Genomic DNA, 26,857 nt, shown 5'->3' with positions numbered 1-26,857 from the left:
AACTCCCACAGCATAAGTCAGATCTATACAAAACTTAATCGACCCATGCATCTCAATGTGCTCAACAACTTTACTATTGGGACCACCTATGTCAGTCATATAGTTTGCCCGCTATTTTGACTTCTTTGGTGTGGAAGCGCTGCAGCTCTACATACCACACGCCAGGACACCTGGGTTTAACAACATACTTTTTCTTTTTACGGCAGTCGGCTAGGACGCAAGAAATCAGACACCGTCTGGTCCAGTTTTGGAAACTCTGGCACATGTTTCTGAAGCAATGGACGTGTTACGACATTTTAAAAAATTACGGTAATCGTCTAGGACACAGGCGACCCAAGTAATCCGACATTGTCATATCTAGTTGGAAACTTGGGTAGGCTACTGTTTCTGAAGCAAGATTCTTCCATCTTTATTACATTACCAACAGCGGTTTAGTTTCATGTTGAAACGGTAGTCTATTACAGGCTAGGTGTATAAAAGGCCCCTACGTATCATAGCGTTAATTATTTACGATGGGTGAAGGTATATGATCATGAGGACAAAACCATTCAAATTGCTCCATAGGGGGCGCAACAGTGCCAATGCTTGGACCCCTCCCGACGCCGCTTGCGGCTTTAATTGTATTTTGCTTCATGCTAACCAGTACACTTGAATCAGTGGCTTCAGACACTGAAAACATTACTGACAGTTTTATTATGCCTCCTGGCCCCTTTGAATGTTGTGGACTCAAACTTAACACTTCCTATGGAATGACCCAAATGCTAAATAGATGGCAAGACTGTGTAACCTACTAGGAAATGGCAAGGAAAGTATGAGCTGCTTTTGGTTGTAGTGATATAACGCCATGTATATACACTGGAACTAAACTAGGTGTTATGTACTACCCGGACTGTTATTATGGTTACACCACTACCATGTATGGTTATTACGTCTGCCTACTGAGCCACGATTAAACCTGAGTTCTATAACCCGGTGTGGTCATTGATCCTCGACCAATACTACCCCAAGTATTACTTAATGGTGGCAGCGGTAAAGTACTCTCTATGAAGAATGAAGATAGACTGATAAAATTGTCCATGGATAATTTCTGTCATCATTCAAGCAAGAGTGCGCCGGAGCTGAGCTAGCCGTAAAGCTAACTAGCTAGCTAGCAACAGGAGACGTCATGGCATCGCATCTACCGACGATGAATTGGTCAGACCCGGACCTGGGTGAGGCAATTTCACTGTATAAACAGAAAATGACTCTGTATTTAGAAGATGAAGAAATAAATGGCGCAGCTAAACAAGCTAGGAAAATATGTCGTGGAATCGGAGATGAAGGATTAAAAAGACTGAACGCCAGTGGTCTCACCGATGATGAAAAGAAAAAGCCTGCCAAACTATGGGACTTCTTTGAAAAACAGCTGAAGTTGAACGTAAATTTCAGAATCCATAGACTGCAACTGATGCAACACAGACAGAAACCAGATGAGAATATTGATGATTTTGTGACCAGAGCCAGAACACTAGCACAGAAATGTCAGTTTTCAAACGAAGAGCTTAACGAGCGTATGATTGAGCTTATTATTGCGAGCACTCCCCATGATGCCCTGAGGAATGATCTATACAGCAAACCAAAAGGATATTCCTTAGCAGAGGTTCTGGCCGAGGGACGAAAATATGAAGCCCTGACAGCAGGCAATGAACAGTTAGACAAACTTAGCCTGTCACACAATGAGAGAATCCACGCTGTGGACAGGGACCGCATATATCGTAACTGTGGGAGAAGCCACAAACCACGTCGATGTCCTGCATATGATGATGAATGCAATGCGTGTGGTGCAAAAGGTCACTGGGAGCGGTGCCGCAGGAAGGCCAAACGAGAGCGCCAGGAACACTCCAGCCAGAGCAGGAGTGGGGGAAGTAAGTCCCACACACCACAAGACAAACAGCACAAGCGCAAAACCTATATAGACAAAAAGCAACAGAGCAGGACTCGCATACATGCCGTAGAGAGTAGCAGTGAAACAGACTGTGAGAACGAAAGTACTTACCAGGAACAGTTCCACTCCATAACTATCAGTGAAAAGTGCATGCATAGCATAGACAGCAAGCCGGCCAGAGAGGAGGCATACACAGTCCTGAAGGTGACACCACCTGACCTACCTGGTCGTGGATACACACCACGTCTGAAGATAGACACAGGTGCGTCAGGCAACACACTCCCATAGCGTACCTTCAAGCAGATGTACGGTGAAAATGCATGCACCCAGAAATGACTGAAAAAAACCAACAGGAGGCTATCTGCATACAGTGGTCACACCATCCCCTGCCTAGGCACCATTGACATTCCATGCCAGTACAAAGAATCCAAATGGATCAATGCAAAGTTATATGTTGTAGACGTACCAGGGCCAGCCATAGTTGGGCTGCCAACATGTGAACTGTTAAACCTAGTGACTGTCAATGTAGATGCAGTGACCGAGAAAGGACATGCAAACCAGAAAAAAGTCAACACAAGACAGACAAAACCCAAAATGACCATATCTAACAGTGCAGACCTAAAGAGAGCATACCCAGACCAGTTTGACAAAATTGGCAACTTCAGTGGAAAGGCCAAGCTCTTCCTGAAAAAGGATGCTGAACCATTCATAGACCCACCACGTAAGTGCAGCATTCACATCAAAGACAAACTGAAAGATGAACTGAATAACCTAGTCGAACAAGATGTGTTAAGAAAAGTAGAACAGCACACAGACTGGTGCTCGAGTCTGGCATACAGCTCAAAGAAAGACGGTTCCCTTCGCATATGCTTAGACCCCCAAAAGCTTAATGCCAGCCTTAGGAGATGCCCACACAAGATTCCTACTGTGGAGGAACTGAACCCGAAGTTTGCAAATGCAAAAATATTCAGCAAACTTGACGCAAAAGCTGGATATTGGTCAATACACCTAGAGGAAGAGTCACAACTGCTAACCACATTCCAAACTCCATTTGGTAGATACTGCTGGAAACGTTTGCCATTTGGTCTCAGTGTCTCTCAAGATCTCTTCCAGGCAAAGATGGACCAAATCCTGGAGGGGCTCGACGGTGTCGTCAGCATAGCCGATGATATCGCAGTCTACGGAGCAAGCGAAGAGGAGCATGACAGGAACCTGACCAACCTGATGGAGAGAGCAGCCAAGACAGGTATTGTGTTCAACAGTGACAAGTGCACAATCAAACAGACAAGCATCTCATTCTTTGGCAACCTGTACACAGACAAAGGTATCAAACCTGACCCAGCCAAAATCAGGGACATCCAGAAAATGCCGACACCCCAGAACAAAGATGAACTGAGCAGATTATTGGGGATGCTGACCTACCTGTCACCCTACATCCCAAAATTCGCAGACAAAGCACACACACTGAGGGTGCTGCTGAAAAGTGACGTGCCTTGGACATGGGACACTGACCACCAAAAGAGCTTTGAGGACCTGAAATCAGTTATCAACGAACATGACTGCCTGAAGTACTATGATCCAAGCACACCTCTGACACTTGAGGTCGATGCACCACAGAAAGGACTGGGCGTGGCATTAGTGCAGAACAAAAGACCCATAGCTTTTGGCTCAAAGACACTGGACGACTGCCAATCCAGGTACAGCAACATAGAGCGAGAAATGCTGGCCATAGTCTATGGAATGCAGCGATACCATACCTACCTGTATGGGAAGTCATTCATTGTAGTTACAGACCACAAACCCCTCCTTACCATATGCACAAAGCCACTGCATGCCGCCCCGCCACGGCTTCAGCGAATGCTGATAAAAACACAAGGATACAACTACGAGGTCACGTATCGACCAGGAAACCAGATGGTCCTGGCAGACACACTCAGCCGACTACCCAACCCTGAGAACAACAGCAACATCGAGCTGGACGAGCGCATTGACGGAATAGAGGCAGAAGTCGAGGATCCAGAGATGCTCACTGTTGCAATGATAAACTTCTCTCCCGAGAAACAGGATGCACTCCGCACGGAAACCACCAGCGACCCCAGACTCAATGCACTGAAAGAGCTGATCCACCAGGGATGGCCAGACAACATCAAAGCTCTACCAAGACAACTACGTGAGTACTGGTCATTCAGAGATGAGCTCGCAATTGAAGCAGGAGTCGTATTCAAAGGCAGACAGGTGCTCATCCCAGACTCCATGACTGATTCTATACTCGAACAGCTGCATGTAGGACACCAGGGCATCGAAAAGACACGGTGACTGGCGAGAGAAAGTGTCTACTGGATCAGAATGAACGATGACATCGAAAGGGTCTGCAGGTCATGTAGCGTATGCGTGGAACATCAGGATGCAAATCCAAAGCAACCTCTCAACCCACACAACACACCGTCAAAACCATGGCAATCCCTAGCTTCTGATCTATTCGAGATCGATGGACATCAGTATTTACTGATTGTGGACAGATATTCTAAGTTCCCTCTAGTGGATGAAATGCCCATGCCTGTGTCCAGCCGGGCAGTTGCACAAAAAATGGAAATGTACATGTCTCTTTTTGGAAGGCCTGACGAGATACTTACAGATAATGGACCCCAGTACACAGGGCACGCGTTCCAGAAATTCACGGCTGACTGGGGAATCAGACACGTGACAAGCTCACCCCACTATCCAAAAAGCAATGGATTCATTGAGAGGCATGTGCGACACATCAAATCCATTGTGAAGAAAACCATGAGACAAGGAGGTAACATACAAGTTGCCTTACTACAGGTCAGAGCAACACCCATCGACAGTAAACTACCATCACCAGCAGAACTGATCTTCGGAAGGCCAGTCACCACCCTGCTGCCGAGTCGAGGGGACCCAGGCAAGGAGGAAAACCGACTCCACCTGGATCAGAGAACAGCAAACATGAAGGAACATCATGACCGCAGCAGCGGCAGAGAACTACCTCCACTCGGTCCCGGACAGCACGTATCTGTCCTAAACAAGGGAAAAGGGACTTGGTATCCAGCCACCGTCGTACAAAAGTGCGATGAGCCAAGGAGCTACATTGTGCAAACATCAAATGGGAACAAACTCAGACGTGGCAGGAGCCACCTGCGGGAAATTCACCACCCCCATGCACTGAGGAGCGCAAGAACCCGCTTCACAGAACCTCAACGGGACACTCATGCAGCTGGAACTTCTTCCAGCCAAACCTGTGAAACACACAAGACAGTACGCACAAGATATGGAAGAGCTGTTTCCAAACCAGCTCACTACAAGGACTATGAGTAGAGACAATCACACACAAAAGGAGGGCTCTGAATGTTTGTATTTTGATACTGTAAAAATTGAAAACTAAACAGGGGGGATGTAGTGATATAACGCCATGTATATACACTGGAACTACACTAGGTGTTATGTACTACCCGGACTGTTATTATGGTTACACCACTACCATGTATGATTATTACGTCTGCCTACTGAGCCACGATTAAACCTGAGTTCTATAACCCGGTGTGGTCATTGATCCTCGACCAATACTACCCCAAGTATTACTTCATTGGTTACAGTCGATTTGAGTTTTGATGGCATCCTAGGGGAAACAGGTTAAAAACATACACGGCTGGCTAGCTATGTCTTACCTTTGCCATTATGAGGTACATCCCCCTGCTGTGAGCGTAGCACCGCAATTCTGTAACCCAACCAGCTACAAAGAACTGGTAAGCATCCAGACTTTTGTATACTTTTAGGTCAGCACGTGTGTATGGGGACACTCCGTTGGTAACATAGTGGTACAGATCGTGTGGATTGAACTCGGGCAGACTGGACGATTTTGCTAGATCCGTGAACACATCGGTAGGAAGAAGGCACGGGTCGGTAGCTAATCCTGCTATCGCTAGCTTCTCCACATATCGCTCTTTGTGCCGTCCTACAAGGTGACTCACTTCACAGGACAACTCCACAACATTACTCTGACTATTGGTAGCCATCACTTAAATTTAAACTATAATAGCTAATCATCCGTCGCAATATTTTGTTTGTTTTTGTTGTTCGCATCTGAATTTCCCGGTCTATCACTTAGTGCCGTCCGTCATGGCGCAGTCTCCCTCGTCACGTGATAATTGTGACGTGTCTGCAAAGGGTGAATTGGCGGTTTGTGCAGTTTATTGCACAACTGCACGCCATCTCTGCTGTATCCGAGCTCTAGCTTGGTTAAAATCTCTGCGCTGTAAGCGCTTTCTGCCCCCTAGTTGCGCACGCATCTCTGTGATGACGTTGCACGGATCAATACAAGTAAAAAGTCACTGACAATACTTTACTTAGGTGAGCTATAACCAAAACAAGTATATTATTATATGCCTCAAGAAGGAGACAAGAGCATATTTGAACAATGTATACGGATTTTGTGAATATAATCCCTGGTTTGATACTCTTTACATTTATCTCACTTCAATAAAGGGCAGTTTCATTGCAAGGCCAGACAAACATCAGATTTGTATGAACTATATGTAGTGATGTGGCCCGCGAGGGGTTTCCATGTCCCAGCGGAGGAACCTCTGCAGCCTGCAGGGCATTATAGGACTCACTGCCCATGGGTTTTTATTGCCGTTTTTCCACAAACACGTATTTTACAGATTTTTTATTTTTGGATTTGGACATACTTTTATTAATCCCCGTGGGGAAATTATGCTCTGCATTTAACCCATCCTAGCTGTGTAGCTAGGAACAGTGGTTAGCCGCCGTGCAGCACCTAGGGACCAACTCCAGTTCTTCTTTCCATTGCCTTGCTCAGGGGCACAGACAGGAGTATGAACCCTAACATGCATGCCATTTTGATAGTGGGGGAAACCGGAGCACCCGGAGAAAACCTATCGCATTCGCAGACACAGGGAGAACATGCAAACTCCACACATAAAGGACCTGGGATGACCCACCAAGGTTGGAAGACCCCAGGGTTCGAACCCAGGACCTTCTGGGCCACCGTGCCACGGGCCCCAATATCACTTTGTGCTGACCTTTTATGCACTTCCGTGTTTCTGAGACAGATGACTAAGGCACTGGGTAAGTACCGATATAAATTTAAGAGTTATTTAAAGAAACCATTAAGGACAACAAAACGTATTTTAAAACTGCTGAGCGTTCAAGTGATTGACTGGATCAACCCGTATATCACCCATTTCACCTCCATTATTGAGGAGACATTAGACAGGCACGCATACACAGACCAACAGTTGTGCATTTTCATTTTTTAATCCAAGAGTCACATTAACAAGTTATATCATAGCAGTCCAGAAAAAAGACAAAATTCAAAGTAGCTTGCAGTAATGACTCTTCCATCAAAATACGGTAACAAAATAAAACCTCGAGGAGAGGAGGAGAAAGAGAAAGAGAGAGAGAAAAAAAGGACAGCATAGAAAGCTACAGACAAAAAGAGTTTAGCGACTCGGTCCGGATTTGGCGAGCCATCAGAAAGACGTTCCATCACTCTGGTTAAAGGGTCAGAGGGCACGCGTCCTTCGTCTTAGGCTCGCTACTGGACACACCGCTATATGCAGGCAGCAGCAGCAGAATAAATAGAAGATTAGCTCTTACAAGTTTTGACTTTTTTAAGATTGCAAGCTAGTAGAAAAACAAATGGTTCCGTTTATGTGAGGTACTTGAGGGAAAAAAAAAGACTTAAAAAAAAAAAGAAGAGAAGATTAACGTGGATCAAGAGCTAAAAGTAGGAAGGAGCTGTGACCTGGAATTGTGAGTATCAATAACCGGTATGGAGAGAAAAACAGATTTGAAGGGCAGGACTTTTTACAAAACAAAAAACCCATTTCCAGTTGTGACACACTTTTTTTCCCCTCCCATTTTTTCTCCCCAGTTGTATCCGGCTGATTACCCCCCTCTTCCAAACCGTTCCGGTCTCTGCTCCATCCCCTCTGTCGATCCGGGGCGGGCTGCAGACTACCACATGCCTCCTCCGATACATGTGGAGTTGCGAGCCGCTTCTTTTCACCTGACGGTGAGGAGTTTCACCAGGGGAACGTAGCACGTGGGAGGATCACGCTATTCCCCCCCAACAGGCGCCCCGACCGACCGACCAGAGGAGGTGCTAGTGCAGCAACTAGGACACATACCCACATCTGTGCCTGTGGGGACGCCTGACCAAGCTGGAGGTAACACGGGGATTCGAACCGGCGATCCCCGTGTTGGTAGGCAACAGAATAGATCGCCACACCACCTGGACGCCCCATGACACACTGTTAAAAGTTAATGTTAAACTGTCCTGTCACACACTACAATGCAAGCATGAGTATAGAAAATAAATGGCTTCGATCAAATCAAATCATCAGCAAACCTGCAGTAGTAGCTCAACGTTAAAAAAAAAATCTGGATCAGGTTCGTATAACTCATCCGGTTCAGTCACCATTTCATTTGTAATTCACAGTCATAGCAGAGTCAGTCCGAACAAAAGCAGAATCAAGGATCAGGCATTACATTACATTATGTACACACAACAGGCTTCAGTACCATTCACATGGTAAACTCGTACATTGTAACCACGTGTATGAAGGACTGGGTGACACACATACATCCATACTGCATGCCTACTGGACATTTCTTTTCCGATGCCACAATTATCATTAGCAATAGTGCTGCCTGTATACATACATACATATCCACTATCATTTTGCATTAAACCATTTCTTCTAAAACCGTCTCACATAGGAACAGCATCTTAACTTTTTAGTCACTCCAAAGTTGTAAGAATGCTGCTTAGCCCTACATGCTGTCACAAAGCTGCAGTTTCACAAACCTGAGATGAACTGAAAAAAAATATATATACGTATAACAGATTTAGAAATATAATCTATCTGACCTTTCTCAGAGAGAGAGAAAAAAAGAACGGTAAAAGAAAAGCCTCCTAGTATTTGTGATTCCCATTTTTTTCTGTGCTCTTGTCATAACAAATACATGTAAAAAATATTCATGTTAGCAAAATTGAGCTACGATACTATAACCAACACCTAAAATGTGTTACAGTATTTAGTCATATTTATCAAGGAAGAAAAAAAAATCTAAAGTGCAGACAAAAATACATAAACTTTGTGTGATGGGATAGTCATGGAGGGGATAAATAATACATGTGTTGCGATCACAAAGGTAAAGGAAAGTGTGTGTGTGTGTGTGTGTTGGATGGGCGTACGGTCTGCAGAGTGTTTGTGCGATGGGGCCCGTCATCCGTGGTGGGGGACATCACCTCGGGGCCACACACGTCCAATGCCTCACACCTCTGCTTAGCTCAACCTGTACGCTTTACACACCAAGCCACGTTGTAAAGTCAAAGGTGACATCATCAGAGGTCTGAAACGATTCGTAAGGAAAACGTCTACCTGTACACCAGCGCTTCTGAGTAGCTTCTGATTGTGACAAGATTGTCTATACATTCTCTTCTTTTTAATCATAAAAATCATAGAGTCAAGGCTATCGGTTTCCATATGAAATCTACATTTTGTAACTAAGCAGTCAACTCAACAAAAAAAATATTAAAACATAATAATGTTCCATTATGTTTGAGGAATACAGCTCAAAAACAACTGCAGTATAATACAAAGGGAAAGTGTGAGGCTCGTGTTTAGTTTTTTTTTTCCACCATCAAAACAAAACTACAGAGAAGATCACAGATCTTTAGTCATGGCAGTGAAAATAATAATTTATATACGTATATCAAAAATTCACAAAATGCCCTGCATCTGGAATATTCAAAATACATATTGGAACTCTTTGAAAGAAGGCTAATAAGATGTAAATATTGCTTCACTGAAAGCCATTGGGGATATATGGATGGTCAGGAGTCTGATGGACGTAGTTTCTGCAATGCTCAAACACACCGAACCCTCTGCATGTAAAAATAAAGTCCATCCCTTAACTGCTGTGAATGCTGATGTGACACTCACCGCCAGAGTCACTGACAAACCAATGAACGCACAGATCCCAAGTAAGTTAAATTCACAGCAAAACTGACATTTCTCCAATGTATATGCCGTTTGAGTTCATCTGCACTACACCTGCATGAATTTCCCTTTTGCTTTCCCATCCGAAACAAAACGTGATGACAACCGATGTGCATTATGAGTACAGTAATAAGCATAAACCTACATTCTAGTTTCAGAATTTGGGGTCTCTGTTTTTCCCCAGAGAAATGTATAACAGAATGCTGAAAACAGTCATTTCTGTAAGCAAGTGACAAAAATGAACATTTAATAGACTGAGACGTTTCTAAATATATATCCGAAAAACAAGCGTCAATTGATGGCAATATCAGGCTGTTGATGGCATTTTCAAATTGGTTAATGTGAAATTCCTTATATTAAATGGCCATTTAACCATGAACACTTTCTCAACTGCTCGGTGTTACATGCCCAAGGGGAAAAAAAAAAAGGCATGCTGTGAGCACATCTAGCAGTATTTTGTCCGTCAACATCTGGGCACATTACAAAACGTCAATAATCAAGTTAAAAAATAATTCTAAATAAAACACTTAATTTCCACGTGATGGAAAAGGTAATTCTGGCCCGAATTAACCGTTTGGGCAGAGTTTAAGTTGATCATCACGCAAAACTCATCAATTCCACTATGTGCCTGGGGAGCTTAAAGCTCTAATAAATACCTCTTTTTAATTTATGCGTGTTTTTTTTTTATACAGTTCACACCCAATATTAAAAATACAGGTCTATTTAGCAACAAACATAAACAGACCAGGAATCAGAGAAGTCATGTGAACTTGTCACATGCTGCAGGTCGGCTTGTCCAGAGCAAAGGAAGTCACGTATAAGTGATGAAGGTCTGCAAGCCAAATGACCAAAAAGCAGTAACGGGGCTAAAACAGAGCCAGGAGTGGCACGGGTTCCGACCCGGGCCTTTAGACACCGGCAGCAGCGGGGATGAAAGAACGGTGGCGGAGCCGCACGTGAACATATGATGCCGTTTGTCAGCACAGACAGCACCCCTCCATGTTTATCAGCCAACAACAACATGGAAGACATTTTGGTCACACCAGAAACTCGAGCATGGAGAACCGAAAACTCACGCCGAAACAAAACAAAAAATGCTTTCAGTCACTTTGATTATCACATCCTCCAGGACTTACTCATACCTTCCTCCAAAGCAAGAGACAATGGTGAAAAAACAAACTTGAATCCTAAGAATTTGCTTTAAGAGTTAACTGTGACTAACGGGCAGGGAATAGAGCGTGGGCTGCGTAAAAATGCCTCCATGTCTAAAAATGTTTTTCAATGTAGGACAGAGGAAAAGGATATTGGCCCATAAACCAGCCAAACTTAATATGCTTTAATGATGCTAAACGTCTTTTATACAAAAAGTGTTCTGCTTAAAAGCCTTGTAACGCTGATCTGAAAGTGGCAGTACCAGTGTAATGTAACTCCATGACATTAGCACTAACTGTGTTATTATTGGTCCACGTCCTGTAGAAAAGTTTCATGTACAAAAAAAAACAAAAAAAAAACAAATAACGAAACAAAAAAAAAAACCCTCTGCATTTCTTCACTGGAATTCACTGGAAATAATAGGAGTTAGTGCGGTTTGTGAAAATGGAGAATGATGGAAAGATTAAGCAGATTCTTTAGGAGTGTACTGACCTCATAAAAAAAGACGACATGCATATAACCCAATGAATGTCAAAAAGAATGACATCATATAAGTTGATTTTTTTGTTACCCTGAGCTAAATGAAATAGATTTTATATATATATATATATATATATATATATATATATATATATACACACACACATATATATATATACATATATATATATATATTAGGCTCATATTGATTACAACCATCTTCTAACAATGACCTGAGTGCACCTCAAGTTTGGCAGGTAAAGCTAAATGCTCCAAGTGGTCAAACAATTGTCACTGGTGCTCTAAGGCCCTTCACGTATAGACATCTTCAATACTACATTAAGTATGAGCCCATGCATTCTGCTTACACTTTCAGTTCAAAAGGCAGCTACCATTAAAAATAATATTAAAAAAAAAAAGAAGCAACAAATGAAAGTAGATACTGAAACACTGATTTCACTAAAGTTCATTTTACAGACTAGGGCTTGCTTGTTTTTTGCTTCCCTCTTTCTCAAAACATGCACCCACAGTAACATGTTGAAAAAGCCACCCCAAAGTTGCCCCAAGAATTTGAATTAAGTGCTCATCCTTCAAGTATTTAAGCCTTGTATCTGAATCTGCCATTGTTTGGCATTTTAATGGCCATTTGCTAAAACAGGAGGAGAAAAAAAAGATAAAATACCGTCTTACTAGGCAAAAAAAAACAACAAACCCTTCATTGAATGTTATGGACATGACAGTAATAAAAAAAAGGGGTAAACTTCTTCATTTTGGAGTACCAGTCGATCCCTCAGATACCTTACCGTAACACATGTATATATTCATCTATTACCCATCAGCCCTCACACATTCCCTCCCCCTCTCTTTCCAGGGGAGTTGTTTGTCATCCCTTTCTGTTTTCACAAACTCAGTTGTGTTTCTTGAGGAGACCATCTATTGAGCCAGCGTGGTCTTTGGGGCTGAAGTCGGCACAGATACCGTTGGCTGTTTTGGTGGCGGCAGGGCCATCCGTGGCGGTGGGGGAGAGGCTGGGCTTGGTCTGGTGGTCGTGGTGGGGGCAACTGTGGAGGCCTGCATTGTCCATGTACAGATACTCCTCTGCAAAGTCCGGGTGTTGCTCTGCGAAGCTTCTGAACTTGTCTGTGAAAGCACCACAAGAGGGCAGTGTTTTGATAGACTCAGGCTTGCATAACAAGACAGGATACATTTTCAAGAGACCTGGTTGACCATCAATGAAGCAGGTCACAGCAACAAGAACTATAACTGTGAACATTCAAGTTAGAAAAATACACTGTAATTACAGCAACTGGTGACAGTAAATCAAAGCTACAGTTGACAATGTCAGGTTATGTTTTGTTTTGTCTCTAATGGAATGAATTAAGGGTGACAGTGCAATTAACATCTTTGCATTATGTCTACGTTTACAATAATCCATAACCTCTTTGAAATTTACCCATTTGTCAGTATTCTTGTATCAGAGTAAGGCAAGTCATTTCCACATTTTAGATGTGGAAATAGATAGAACTTAAGTTGTATCCAGACGACTTATATTGGCTGGAGTAGATGTAAAAAGAAGACAAAAATTATTTTCCATTCCAACAACATTTAGGATAAAAGAATAAGTTTGAGTTGTGGAACTGACTGTTTTGCTGCACTTGGAAGAAAAAGTGTGCCATTGTTAAAGAAATGGTGGGAGTCACATTTTTTTTTTCTTTTTTAAATTTACATCAGTCTGACAGCTGGTCACTATTTCTGTTTTTGCCCATTCTTGTGTGGGCTGATAAAACCATTTAGTTCACCTCCAAGAGAGAAAACCCTCCTGATGTTACTTTAGAGGAAAACTCTTCTTCTTCTTTCAGCTTGTTCCCTGTTTTTCAGCGGTCACAGTCTCGCCACAGCGGATTGTACAGTTTTCATTGGTACCCTGTGAGGGCTAAGCACCAATGGCAGCCATTGTTATCCCAGGCCTCAGCCAATCCCGTATGGAGCCTCGACTGATCCGGTATGGTCTTGTCAATCTGCATAATGATTTGGCAAAATTTTACGCCAGATGCCCTTCCTGACACAACCACTGACTGTATGGACGGGGACACAGGTAAAGCGCTGGATGCCATCCCAGTATTCATGGACCTGCGCCCATGCCTGTCGCCGTTTCCTCCGCTTAGTAATATGCTTAAATTCAGCGGGTTGTCTTGTCTGAATTGAGGTCGTAGTCGAATGGCGGTTTCAACTTGCGGCGTCAACTCCACCCCCCGCTGCATGCGGGCAGGCCCGGAAAGCTCATGTTTCGCTTTTGGCTGGAGGCCCAGTGCTTTCCGCTCAATCCGCCATGCCGGAGAAACAGGCGTGCCGGTTTCAGCGCCCCGCGCTTTTGAGGAAAACTAAATCAAACAATTAAGTTAAAAAGGATTTTGATAAAGGATTTAATTGGAGATGCCTTGCTAAATGAGCTCTCTCAAGAATAGTGACCTTGCTTGTGTCCCCTGCATTGATGGCTACATTTGCAGTATTTCAACTGATAAGAGTTAGAACAAGGAATGACACAATTCGTTTTTTTAAGGACATTTCCTTTACCAAATGTGATCTTCCCCGTGTCTTCCGCGTCAATGGCGGTGAACAGGCGTGACACACTCAGGTGAGCCACTCCCAGAGCCGCCTGGAGGATGACTGCTAGCTCTGTCTCTGTGATGGCACCATCCTCCTCGGCCTCAAACATCTATGGGAGGAATGTAGATATTTCTATGACTACGCAACGGGGTATGCAACTGTAAAAAAAAAAAGAATTGAAAATAACCACTGAAACAGTCCCAAACAATCACCAGAACTTAAAAACGACTAGAACAATCATGGGCGGACAAACTATATTCTGTCAAGATAAAAACCCAATTGAGATATTAATGCATTGCATATAGTATGTATTAATTAGTATGTCTGTTAAGAAATGACTGACACCAAAATTAATATTTTAACAACTATAAATTCTGATTTAACCAGAAATGTATAGTGCTTTGAGCGGCTGTTGCAGCTAGAAAAGCGCTATATAAAATGCAACTTGATTATTTTTCAAACAATTTAAAATGGCCGCTGTCCAACACCTGTAAATACTGCAACGCCTCGGTGGTAGTCATGGTGCATCTGAAACAGCGTCTGTATCCAGACATGTTGGCAATGATCAAAAATCAAGTTTAGACTATTACTCTGCACCGGAGAACGCTAGTGTGTTTCTAGGACAGAGCAATGAACTTCGCAAAGGAAATGATGCGACCAACACACGTCATAAATACACGCACGATCACGCGCAAATTATGAGTGGTCATTTTTACCCCTCATGGTCGTTTTAGGTAGATCTTATCAACATTTTTATTTTTTGTACAATTGATCTAAAACTAATTTTACTGCAAATATATGCAATTTTATGAGCATTCAGGGAGCGGCAGGTCTGTATCTTTTTTCCCCCACAAAGTTATTAAACTCTGAAAATCCAAAACCGTCAAAATGACTGCCTTGGTCATTCTAGTGTTAAATAAAATGGACAGGGTTAAACTAGGGTACTAGACTAATGTTAAATATGTAGAAAAGGAATTTATCAACCTTCACTTCGCCCTAAGACTACGCCTCTGTCGTCTTAGGGCCAAAACAGAGAGACTAAATAGAAGTTTCTCTCCACAGGCCATAAGAACTCTCAACATACAGTGCTGCTTGAAAGTATGTGAACCCCTTGAGCAGTTTAGATTTTTCTGTTGTTTTACCATGATTTTCTTATTCTATCATCACCAGTTTTTATGTATAAAATGTCAGATATATGTTCATCAGTTGCATGTACTTGTTTAGTGGGACTTGTTTAAGTAGCCCAAAAACTACATGAAACATGGAATTAGCGTATATACAAAAGTAAGTGAAACCCCAGCTGCATTGGTTAAGTCAAGCAGGTAACAGACTCGGGTGAAACACATTTGGGTGCTTAATTAATCATTTAAGCAGACCAATGAAATGAGACATCCTTGGGAAAGGGTTTGGCCTGCACTAATTAAAAGAGAGAGGAAACCAACCAAACCACTGTGGTCCCGTACAAATCAACAATGCCGAGAGCAAAGGAGATATCCGAGGACATGAAGAAGAGGGTAGTGATAGCCCATCAGTCTGGGGAGGGATATAAGACCATCTCCAAAACATTCCAGCTCCATCCATCCACTGTAAGACAAATAATTTACAAATGGAGGGCCTTCAACATGACAGCAACTCTGCCTAGAAGTGGACGCCCATCAAAATTATCACCCAGAAGCACCAGAAAAATAATAAATCAGGTAAAGGCCAACCCACACATCACCTCTAGAGAGTTGCAGACCTCTCTGGTAGCATCTGGGACAAATGTGCATGCCTCTACAATCAGACGAAAATTGAATAGCCATGACATTCATGGGAGGGTTGCTAGAAGGAAGCCTCTGCTCTCAAAAAAGAACAAAGCTGCCCATTTCAACTTTGCCAGAGAGCACTTGGACAAACCAGAGACCTTCTGGAAGTCCCTTCTCTGGACAGACGAGTCCAAAATAGAATTATTTGGTCACAATCAAAACCAACATGTTTGGAGAAAAGCCAACACTGCATATGAAGAAAAGAACCTCCTCCCAACAGTGAAGCATGGTGGTGGAAATGTGAAGGTCTGGGGCTGCTTTTCTGCTTCTGGACCTGGACGACTCCATATTATCCAAGGAACCATGAATTCTCCGGCATATCAACAAATTCTTGACCAGAATCTCCTGCCATCAGTCAGGGAGTTGAAGCTGGGACGAAAATGGATTATGCAACAGGACAATGACCCAAAGCATTCCAGCAAAACTACAAAGGAATGGCTTCAGAGAAAGAGGATTCGTACTCTGGATAGGCCCAGTCAAAGTCCGGACCTTAATCCAATTGAAATGTTGTGGCGAGACCTGAAGAAGTTGGTACATACCAGATGTCCCTCCAACCTCTCTCAACTGGCTGAATTCTGCAAGGAGGAGTGGGCAAAAATCCCCATAAGCAGATGCGAGAGACTGGTTAGTGGTTACAGAAGACGTTTGGTTGAAGTAAAGGCTGCAAAAGGAGGAGCCACAAGCTACTAATACAAGGGTTCACATACTTTTGCACATGTTAAATTTTCAGTTTTTGTGAAATAAACCACCTTTGTTGAATTAAATAATGAAAATATATCTCTTTTTGTGTGTGTGTCCATTATTTGGAAGGTGTGCTTTACAAATTGGGATTTGGATGTATGTGTAATAAGCACATTTTAATGTTTTTTTACAAAAAAAGTGACCATGTCTGGAGGGTTCACAAACTTTCAAGCAGCACTGTATATGACCTTTCACATACTTGAGACAGCTAGGTTTTTATTTTTTATTTACTGTTTGTTTTATTTTGACTTAACAGTGCACTCATCTTTTGTCTTTTATCTCTATATACTATGCCTATGTTTTTTTCCCACACAGACTGAATACTCCCATTCACTTCACTGCATGTTTTTACTCTGCATTTCTGTGCATGTGACAAAGTACTTGAACTTGAACATGAACGCCGTGTAATTTGAATCCTGTGCTGTGCAAACTGTTTGACAAGTTGTTTGTATGACATTTCAATGGTGAAAATGTCATGAAAGAGTCCATCTGGCGTACTGGGAAGATACGTGCGATGCCTGGAACATACCTTAAAGGCCAATTTCATCGTATCCAGAGTTTTGGCAGGTCTGCAAACGACAGATAATGCGATCACATATTCTCTGATATCCATGCAGTTATCTTCATGCTGGAAAAAAAAAAACTGTGTTGAAGAGATGAAAAGATAGAGCATAAGGCAATGTTTCTCCTTGAGGATTGTACTGCAAAAAAAAGTCTGGGGTTGATGGACCTAACACAGATTGCAGCACCCGAATTTTACTTATTTTTGCACTGACCATCTCGAAATGACTATATTATAAACATTTTTTTTTGTGATTAGTCTGAACTGCAGCTAGCAATAAAATCACAACTCACTCTCTACCTTGTTAAATGGCAAGCAGCTCATACATCCAAAAAATAACTAGCTCACTTACATAAACTCATGGCCAAAGACTACTGAATGCAAATTCCTCAAGTCCTTATTTCCATGGACTAGATAACAGTAGTGCAATGTTGCATATATGACAGTGTGTGTTATTTTCTTAAAAAAGTATTTTCCCATTTGTGTGCTTGGGTTTGACTCATGGCCTTTGAAGTACTGCTTTAAAAGACAGTGTATATTATTCTGAGAGTTAACCACAGCTTTAGCCTAGTTTTTAAGTCCAAAATAAATAATTTAATAATAATACAATTAATAATTTAATAATAATAATTTAAATAAAAATATTAAAAAATATAAAACTTTATTTAAAAATAAAAAATAACCTTTTTTTTTTAAAGTCTACAAATAGAACAGTTAGGCTTCACCAAGGCTGCCAAAACCTAAAGCGCAGTCACTGTTGATATGAACGATGAGAATTCAAAAATCGTTCAAGCTTCCATGGGTGCTTCAAGCAGAGCTTGCTCTGTAACTGCTAGAAAATGGCTCTGCGTATATGCCCAAGGTCCTCAACCAAAGTCCTTACTTCATCAAATAGAGCGAACATGTCTCGCAGCATGTCTGAGACGGGGACATCCAGGTAGTGAGCAAACTCCTCCAAGCCCAGCTTCTCTCCGCCCAACCTGCGTGCTCTGCTGCCATACTCCTGCAGAACCCTCTCTGTGTTCTGGGGTTTAAGCCTGGGATAAAAAGGAAATAAACCTAGGTGTAAGTTGGTAAAATGGACATTGTGCCATAGTGGTATGCATTAATCCATCCAAAAGAAAACAATGAACAACGGGGGTAGCAAATACTTAACAGAACATCCAGCAGAGGGGGCTATGTAGTGAACTGTCAACCCTTCTCAGTAAGTAGGAAGCATAATATAATGTAATCTGCTCATCCACAGAAACAACGAGAATGAAGGGAGTGTGGAGGTGATGCAGAACAACTTGTACCCAGATGTGCCAAAATGATTTGATCCTATGGGTGTTGAGAATAATGGGCACCTTTTCTCAACAGCTGCTGCCAAGAAGGAGATTGTTATACTGTGACCGTTATGTAACATGTTCTTTAAATAATCACCCATGTTTCATTTTTTTTTTAGTTTAGTTTATTGTTTATTTGACAGGGGCAACACACAATTTTACAATTGCACCAGAGTTAGCTGGCAGCTAATTTGCATCTGCAGTTCCTGGACAGGCAAACAAACAACAATTAATACAGAAGTAAAAACATAACAAGACATAAGAAAACTATTGGACAGGCAGACAAAGAACAATTAAGACAAAATAAAAACATGACAAAACATCAGAAAACCAGTCTCGAAAGTTATAAATATAATCTGATCTATTTAAAACAGTGGATATAAATAGCAATCTGTCCTATATGACAACAACATAATATATATGGATTTCATCTATTCAGCAACAATAAGTATAAATAGTAATCTGACCTGAAACATCAATGATTAACAATCTGACCTAAACTATGACAACAGCTACAAAAATCAATCTGGCCTATTCAATGGCAGGAAATATAAATTACACACAGTCGACGGTCATGTTGCACCTGGGCTGGTTCCAGCCAGAACCCTAGGCTGTTCCTGACTAAGAAAAATATAGTAACTACTCTGAATAAAAAGTAAAACAAAAACCCTGAGTGAAATCTGAAGTATGTGCAAAATATTAAAGCAAGGACATTTATTTGTGATTACACGTTTGTGCTGATTTTAACCAAAGCTTAAGACGCTTTTTAAACACCGCAAAGCTAGCTGACTCTCTGACATTAGGGGGAAGGGAATTCCACTTTCCCACCACTTTTACTGAAAATGCTGATTGACCAAAAGTAGTCTTCCTAAACTGTGGTACCCAATCTCTCCTTGAAGATGCTCTGGCCCTGACCCTTACAGTTCTGTCACTGTCGGGAGAGACCAGGCATGCGCTCAGATTGGGTGGGTGGGTGCAAGTCCATAAATAATCTTGAACATCAGGCATACATCTGAATAAAACAAAACATTATCAAAATTAAGAAAATTATATATTTTCAGGATATGGGAGTGGTGATATTCCCTTGGTTTTTTTATCCAATATTTTGAAAATCTGTTTATATAGAGAATATACTGGCTGGAGGGTGGTCACTCCTGCTTGGGACCAAGTGGTTATACAGTACGACAAATGAGGGAAAATCATAGCATGTAGAAAAAAAATTGTGACAGACATCTGATGCCTGATACTCTTACAATTATTCAAATTGAACTTAACGTTCCTGGTTACCTTACTAACATGTTTTTTAAAAGACAAGTGCTTGTCCGTTATGTTGCCTAAATATTTTACATGTGTCACCATATTAATAACTTTACCGTTTAATAAAATGTCCGGATCAACTGTATTGTTGGTCCTTGATGTAAAGTACATGTTGACTGTTTTGCTTACATTGAGAGTTAAGCATGAGTTTGTAGGCCAATCAGACACCTTACACATGGCAGCTGTTAATTTAGTTGCAACTTGCTCTTTTGATCTTGCATGAGTGAATATGACCGTATCATCGGCATACATTTGAATGTTTACATCTGGACAGGCCTTGTGGAAGGTCATTTATGTATATACTAAATAAAATTGGTCCTAGTATAGACCCTTGAGGGACCCCAGCTGTACATTATGTGTTTGCTGAACACTTGTCACCAATTTTAGTACACTGTTTTATTCTATTTAAATAGGACTCAATCCAGTCTAATGCATCAACAGAAAAGTTAAATCTTGAAATCTTTGAGAGTAGGACGTCATGATTAATGGTGTCGAAGGCCTCTGTAAAATCCAAAAACATGGCTCCAACCACACCACCATTGTTAAGATCACGTTTAATCTGCTCCACAAATTAACAGATCGCAGTTTCCGTAGAATGATGCTTATGGAAACCAAATTGCATTGGGTGTAAATTATATGCACCTTCATTTAAGTGGGTGACTAGCTGGTCACACACAATCTTTTCAGCAATTTTAGAGACTATTGGGAGAATACTGATGGGTCTGTAATTTGATGGAGCAGTACTGTCCCTTGACTTAAAGACAGGTGTCACTAATGTAGCCTTCCAGGAAGATGGAAAACATGATTTTTTATTGATAAATTTATCAGATGAGTTAAAGGTTTACATATAATCAATCTATAATTCTTACAGAAATGAGAGTCGAGGTCGAAGACATCCTTGGACTTCGACCGTTTTAAGCTGTCAAGCACTTTCATAACAGCAGCTTCAGAGACACATTCAATTATGAATACTGGGAGTTCCTCATTTACTGGTAGAAGAAGTCTGGGTCTTTCTCCAAAATTCTTAGCTAGACACTGTACAGAGTCCACAAAGAACGTATTTAAGATTGTTGCCATTTGTTCATTGTCCTCAATCACTTCTGATTTATCCTTTAATATCCAATTTTGAACTAATTTACCTTCCTCCTTTGTGATTTTGTTGTTTACTATTTCCCTTAGACTCGTTGATTAGTTTAATAAAGAGATCAGCTTTAGCTTGCCTCAGTTCCTTTATTACTTTCTTACGCAGTTCCTGAAAAGTTCTTTTATCATGTGGCAACCTAGATTTGAGAGCTGTTTTTAAAGCCAAGTCTCTTTGCTTCGTCATCCTCCATATATGCTCATTTAACCATGGCAAATTATGCTTTTTACGTGTGTGAGAGACCCTTTTACAAAATTGTTTTTTCATTTCATTATTTTGGCTATCATAATATCAAAGGCTTTTTCAACGTTATCAGAAACATCAGTCCAGTCCAGTGCTTTTAATTTATCCTCAAATAAGCTAAGTTTTTAGGTATCATATTGAAGGAACCTTTACCCTCTTGTCTGTACAAGAATCATTTCTTAGTCAGCTTTCTTACAATCAATGTCAGGTTATGATCTGACATACCTGTTACCAAATTAAGGTCCTAATTCATGATGTCACTCTTTTTTCCAATTCTAATGTAAAAAGAAAAAATATTGAAAGTATTTGGTATAAACATTCCATCAGCACGTAGCAGTTCACTTAACTTAAGAATTTGGTCAATACCTCACATTTTAGATCATGGTTTGGTTTCTTTCTTAAGGGATTTTATTAAACTTTCCTGAAGATTTTCAATGTTCATCACATATAAATAGAAGACATAACTGGAAATAGTGGGGTACTTTCCTTGATATAGTTTTCATTACGAGATTATGGGACAGGCTTGCAAAAATGTTCAGGAAGACATGGCAAGATTGGTTATATATTAACCATATAACGATGCCGACAAAAATATCTCTATCATAGTTATTTAAAACATTGACACATTACTCACGCGTCTCTCCGTTTGTTTCTTATTCGTGGTAAAAGTCGATCACGTCATTCACCTGTTTACAGCTCAAATTGCAGACAGTGACATGGCATATAGTGTAACTGCAGACAGTGTCAGTTAAGTTTTTAGTTTTGTTTTCTACATTATAATTTTGGTTCCTACTTCTCACCTGTATATTGTAGTACGGAGGGCAGAACTAATCTCTGCGGCTCTATTGTTACCGGCAATTTAAGAATGTAGCACCTCGATATCAAGCACCAAAAATAATAGCACTAACAGCGACAACAAGAAAATAGCAGCACACAAGACAAAGCTAATTAAGAGAAAGAGAAGTTAAGATAACAAGAAGATTTAATTGTATACTTCCCTTTAAGACCCGAAGAATAAACCCCGTTCCTATCCAAGACTTGCTTCGTTGTGATTACTGAGTGGAGCTACAGAGACTCTACTGCACCGTCCGGATTCGACCAATAGACGGCGCCAAAGGACAGCAAAGTACCGGTAGATGACAGACAGCCCAAGCTATCAACCCAAGATGGAAAGGTCCATCACTCACCGTCATAGACTGTCATCGGTGCTCCTCTTATCTTAAGTTAAAGTCCTAACAAGAGACTGAAACACATTTATTTGCATTTCTTATACCAAGTTAATTAAGTTTATTTGCTTACCTTTTCACCTGAAGTTCATTTAAGTCATGTAATAATTGATATTGCATTTGTGTGTGGTTGTTATGTAAATGTTCATATAAGAATAGTACATTTAAAGGGGAATTGCAGCTATTTAGTAATTGCACAAGTTAACTTGTGTAATTTAAGTTGTTACATTGGTCATTTAAGGTGAAATAAGTCTATTAGGTATAAAATTAACTCAGTTGAGTGTCATTAGCCTCAAGTCAAAGTCATGTGAAGCCACCAGTTTAAAAGAACGGAGGAAGCAGAGCTGACTATAATCAAAATGGTTCAACAAGCAACCCTCTCTCAAGAAATACAGCGCCTTCAGTGTCATAAGCAGATACAAACCAAAGATAAGGCTAACAAGTTGTATAAGTTGAATCCATTCCTAGATGATCAAGGAATCCTCAGAGTCGGAGGCCGCTTAACTCATGCTGCCCTACAGCCACATGTAAAACATCCAGCAGTCCTGCCAAGAGACAGTCAGGTGTCAGCCTTACTTGTCAAGCACTATCATGAGAAGGTGCACCATCAGGGCAGAGGAATGACTATGAATGAGTTTTGATCCAATGGCATATGGATCCTAGGATGCAGCAATGCAGTATCATCTTATATTTTCAAGTGCACAATGTGTAGGAAACTCAGGAGAAGCACAGAACAACAAAGAATGGCAGACCTCCCGGAAGAGCAGATGGAGACCACGCCTCCATTCACTTACTGTGGAATCGACTGTTTTGGACCATTCTACGTCAAGGAAGGGAAGAAAAAGTTAAAGCGTTATGGATTGTTACTTACCTGTATGTGTTCCAGAGCAGTACACATCGAGACGCTTGACAACTTGACCTCAGATGCCTTCATCAACGCTCTGCATTCATTCATCGCCATTCGTGGTTCAGTCCGCCAGATAAGATGTGATCAAGGGACAAACTTTGTCGGTGCTAGACGTGAGTTTGTTGAGGCACTGAAAGAGATGAATCAAGAAGAACTCAAGAAATTGGGATGCGAGTTCCTCATGAACAGCCCAGCTTCAAGTCATATGGGTGACGTCTGGGAACGACAAATACGCACCATCAGAAATGTCCTGGCGTCCATCCTAGAACAGTCAGCCAAGCAGCTTGACTGCTCCTCTCTGCGAACGTTCCTGTACGAAGTCATGGCAGTTGTAAATAGCAGACCTCTAACCACTGATTATCTGAACGATTCATCTAGTCCAGAACCCTTGACACCCAACCACATGCTCACCATGAAATCCACGATCCTTGCCCCACCTCCTGGAAAGTTCGTCAAGGAAGATCTTTACCTCCGCAAGTGATGGCGCCGAGTGCAACTCTTAGCCAACAGTTTCTGGGCACGGTGGAAAAAGGAGTATCTCCTAAACCTCCAGCAAAGGCAGAAGTGGACTAAAGACCGCAGAAGCGCAAGGATCAACGACATCGTTCTGCTGAAAGAGGATGCTACACCACGAAACCAGTGGAAGTTGGCAAGGGTTATCGAAGTGTACCCAGGAAAGGATGGAAGAGTCAGGAGACTCAAGTTGCTCATCAGTGACTCAAATCTGGATTCTAAAGGAAAGCGCATCTCCAAGCCAGTGCACCTGGAGAGGCCTATCCAGAAGACAGTTACACTGTTGGAAGCTGAAGACTGAAGGCTTTAGTATATCTAAAGACTAATACAAATACAGCAGAAGCTAGTAGTTAACAGCTTAATTAAAGATAAGAATTGTGAATTAAGTTGACAGTATGATAATCATTTCTAAAGCTGTCTTTATCTCCAATCCCTCCACCAGTAGTTCAGGTGGTTCATAGTATATTTTTTAAGTTAATATTTCTATGCAACATGACGTCTTTCAAAGTCTGTCGTTCTAAGAAATCACTAATGATTTGGTGGGAGTGTAACTGCAGACAGTGTCAGTTAAGTTTTTAGTTTTGTTTTCTACATTATAATTTTGGTTCCTACTTCTCACCTGTATATTGTAGTATGGAGGGAGGAACTAATCTCCGCGGCTCTATTGTTACCAGCAATTTAAGAATGTAGCACCTCGATATCAAGCACCAAAAATAATAGCACTAACAGCGCCAACAAGAAAATAGCAGCACACAAGACAAAGCTAATTAAGAGAAAGACAAGTTAAGATAACAAGAAGATTTAATTGTATACTTACCTGTAAGACCTGAAGAATAAACCCCGTTCCTATCCAAGACTTGCTTCGTTGTGATTACTGAGTGGAGCTACATATAGCCTATGGTGAACTATTGATGACAATGCTGACACTTAGTTTGCCATCTGCCTCCACATACACAGGCCCAGTTATCTAGTTATTTTTTTTTCCATAATGGCATGTAGGAATGCTCTTGCTAAGGTGTTGCACAACATTGCTTAAAAAAAAAATATATATATATATATATATATATATATATATATAAAAAAAAACATGCATAAAAAAATAATCAGACATGCTGGGTGCTTGCAGTGATAAGGGAATGCTTAGGAAGAGCCATGTGAAACCATGTGAAAAGTTAAAAGGAACATTTCCTACACACAGTAAAGTTTTGGTTAACAACCCTCTAGCCATCTTGGTAGATAACTGGGAAAACATTTGGGAGATATTCCCATACAATCAGCTTGTAAAAGGACAAAGCGTTCCCTAATTTTTAATTCCCACAGGGATCACGGCCTCTGCCTGGAGCTGCGCCCGAGAAGGAAACATGGAGGGCGGTCTGACAGGACGTGCAATCGGAGCAGGATAGAATAACTGCTAGCTAATGCAGACCGGCAGTTCTGACAGCCATCCTTTGTTCCCTTGGACAGTGATTTTTTTTTTGTTGGTTTAGATATACACTCACTGGCCACTTTATTAGGTACACCTTGCTAGTACTGGGTTGGACCCCCTTTTGCCTTCAGAACTGCCTTAATCCTTCGTGGCATAGATTCAACAAGGTACTGGAAACATTCCTCAGAGTTTGGCCCATATTGACATGATAGAATCACGCAGTTGCTGCAGATTTGTCGGCTGCACATCCATGATGCGAATCTCCCGGTCCACCACATCCCAAAGGTGCTCTATTGGATTGAGATCTGGTGACTGTGGAGGCCATTTGAGTACAGTGAACTCATTGTCATGTTCAAGAAACCAGTCTGAGATGATTCGAGCTTTATGACATGGCGCGTTATCCTGCTGGAAGTAGCCATCAGAAGATGGGAACACTGTGGTCATAAAGGGATGGACATGGTCAGCAACAATACTCAGTTAGGCTGTGGCGTTGACACGATGCTCAACTGGTACTAAGGGGCCCAAAGTGTGCCAAGAAAATATCCCCCACATCATTACACAACCACCACCAGCCTGAACCGTTGAAACAAGGCAGGATGGATCCATGCTTTCATGTTGTTGACGCCAAATTCTGACCCTACCATCCGAATGTCGCAGCAGAAATCGAGACTCATCAGACCAGGCAACGTTTTTCCAATCTTCTATTGTCCAATTTTGGTGAGCCTGTGCGAATTGTAGCCTCAGTTTCCTGTTCTTAGCTGACAGGAGTGGCACCCGGTGTGGTCTTCTGCTGCTGTAGCCCATCTGCCTCAAGGTTCGACGTGTTGTGCGTTCAGAGATGCTCTTCTGCATACCTCGGTTGTAATGAGTGGTTATTTGAGTTACTGTTGCCTTTCTGTCAGCTTGAACCAGTCTGGCCATTCTCCTCTGACCTCTGGCATCAACAAGGCATTTTCGCCCACAGAACTGCCGCTCACTGGATATTTTCTCTTTTTCGGACCATTCTCTGTAAACCCTAGAGATGGTTGTGCGTGAAAATCCCAGTAGATCAGCAGTTTCTGAAATACTCAGACCAGCCCGTCTGGCACCAACAACCATGCCACGCTCAAAGTCACTTAAATCACCTTTCTTCCCCATTCTGATGCTCGGTTTGAACTGCAGCAGATCGTCTTGACCATGTCTACATGCCTAAATGCATTGAGTTGCTGCCATGTGATTGGCTGATTAGAAATTTGCGTTAACGAGCAGTTGGACAGGTGTGCCTAATAAAGTGGCCGGTGAGTGTATGTGTGAGTTTGAATATGTGTGTTCTTCTAGTTATTGAATGTGTTTTTGTCTGTATGTTGTGCTGCTGTGGGCTGGGGGAAACGGCATTTCGTTTCACTCCATGTGCGCAAAGTCTTCCTGATTCCTAATTTAGGATCTAAATATCCATCTTGAATT

At 41.7% G+C, this 26,857-nt stretch overlaps 1 protein-coding gene across 1 annotated transcript in view; it reads right to left on the bottom strand.

Annotated features, from left to right (window-relative positions):
• Positions 1–12,508: 12,508 nt before the first annotated feature.
• The window catches only part of LOC130118237 (lysophosphatidylcholine acyltransferase 1), a 73,351-nt gene continuing 59,002 nt past the window's right edge, over positions 12,509–26,857 (bottom strand). The window contains exons 11-14 of the mRNA XM_056286638.1: positions 18,200–18,353; positions 17,284–17,382; positions 14,176–14,317; positions 12,509–12,741 (exon numbers count right to left, since the gene is read on the bottom strand). Coding sequence (XP_056142613.1) covers positions 12,509–12,741; positions 14,176–14,317; positions 17,284–17,382; positions 18,200–18,353 — 628 coding nt within the window. The remainder of the gene's footprint in view (positions 12,742–14,175; positions 14,318–17,283; positions 17,383–18,199; positions 18,354–26,857) is intronic.

Source organism: Lampris incognitus, chromosome 9 (assembly GCF_029633865.1).
Source record: "Lampris incognitus isolate fLamInc1 chromosome 9, fLamInc1.hap2, whole genome shotgun sequence".
NCBI classification, from domain to species: domain Eukaryota; kingdom Metazoa; phylum Chordata; class Actinopteri; order Lampriformes; family Lampridae; genus Lampris; species Lampris incognitus.
This window is presented reverse-complemented; position numbering and strand designations above follow the sequence as displayed.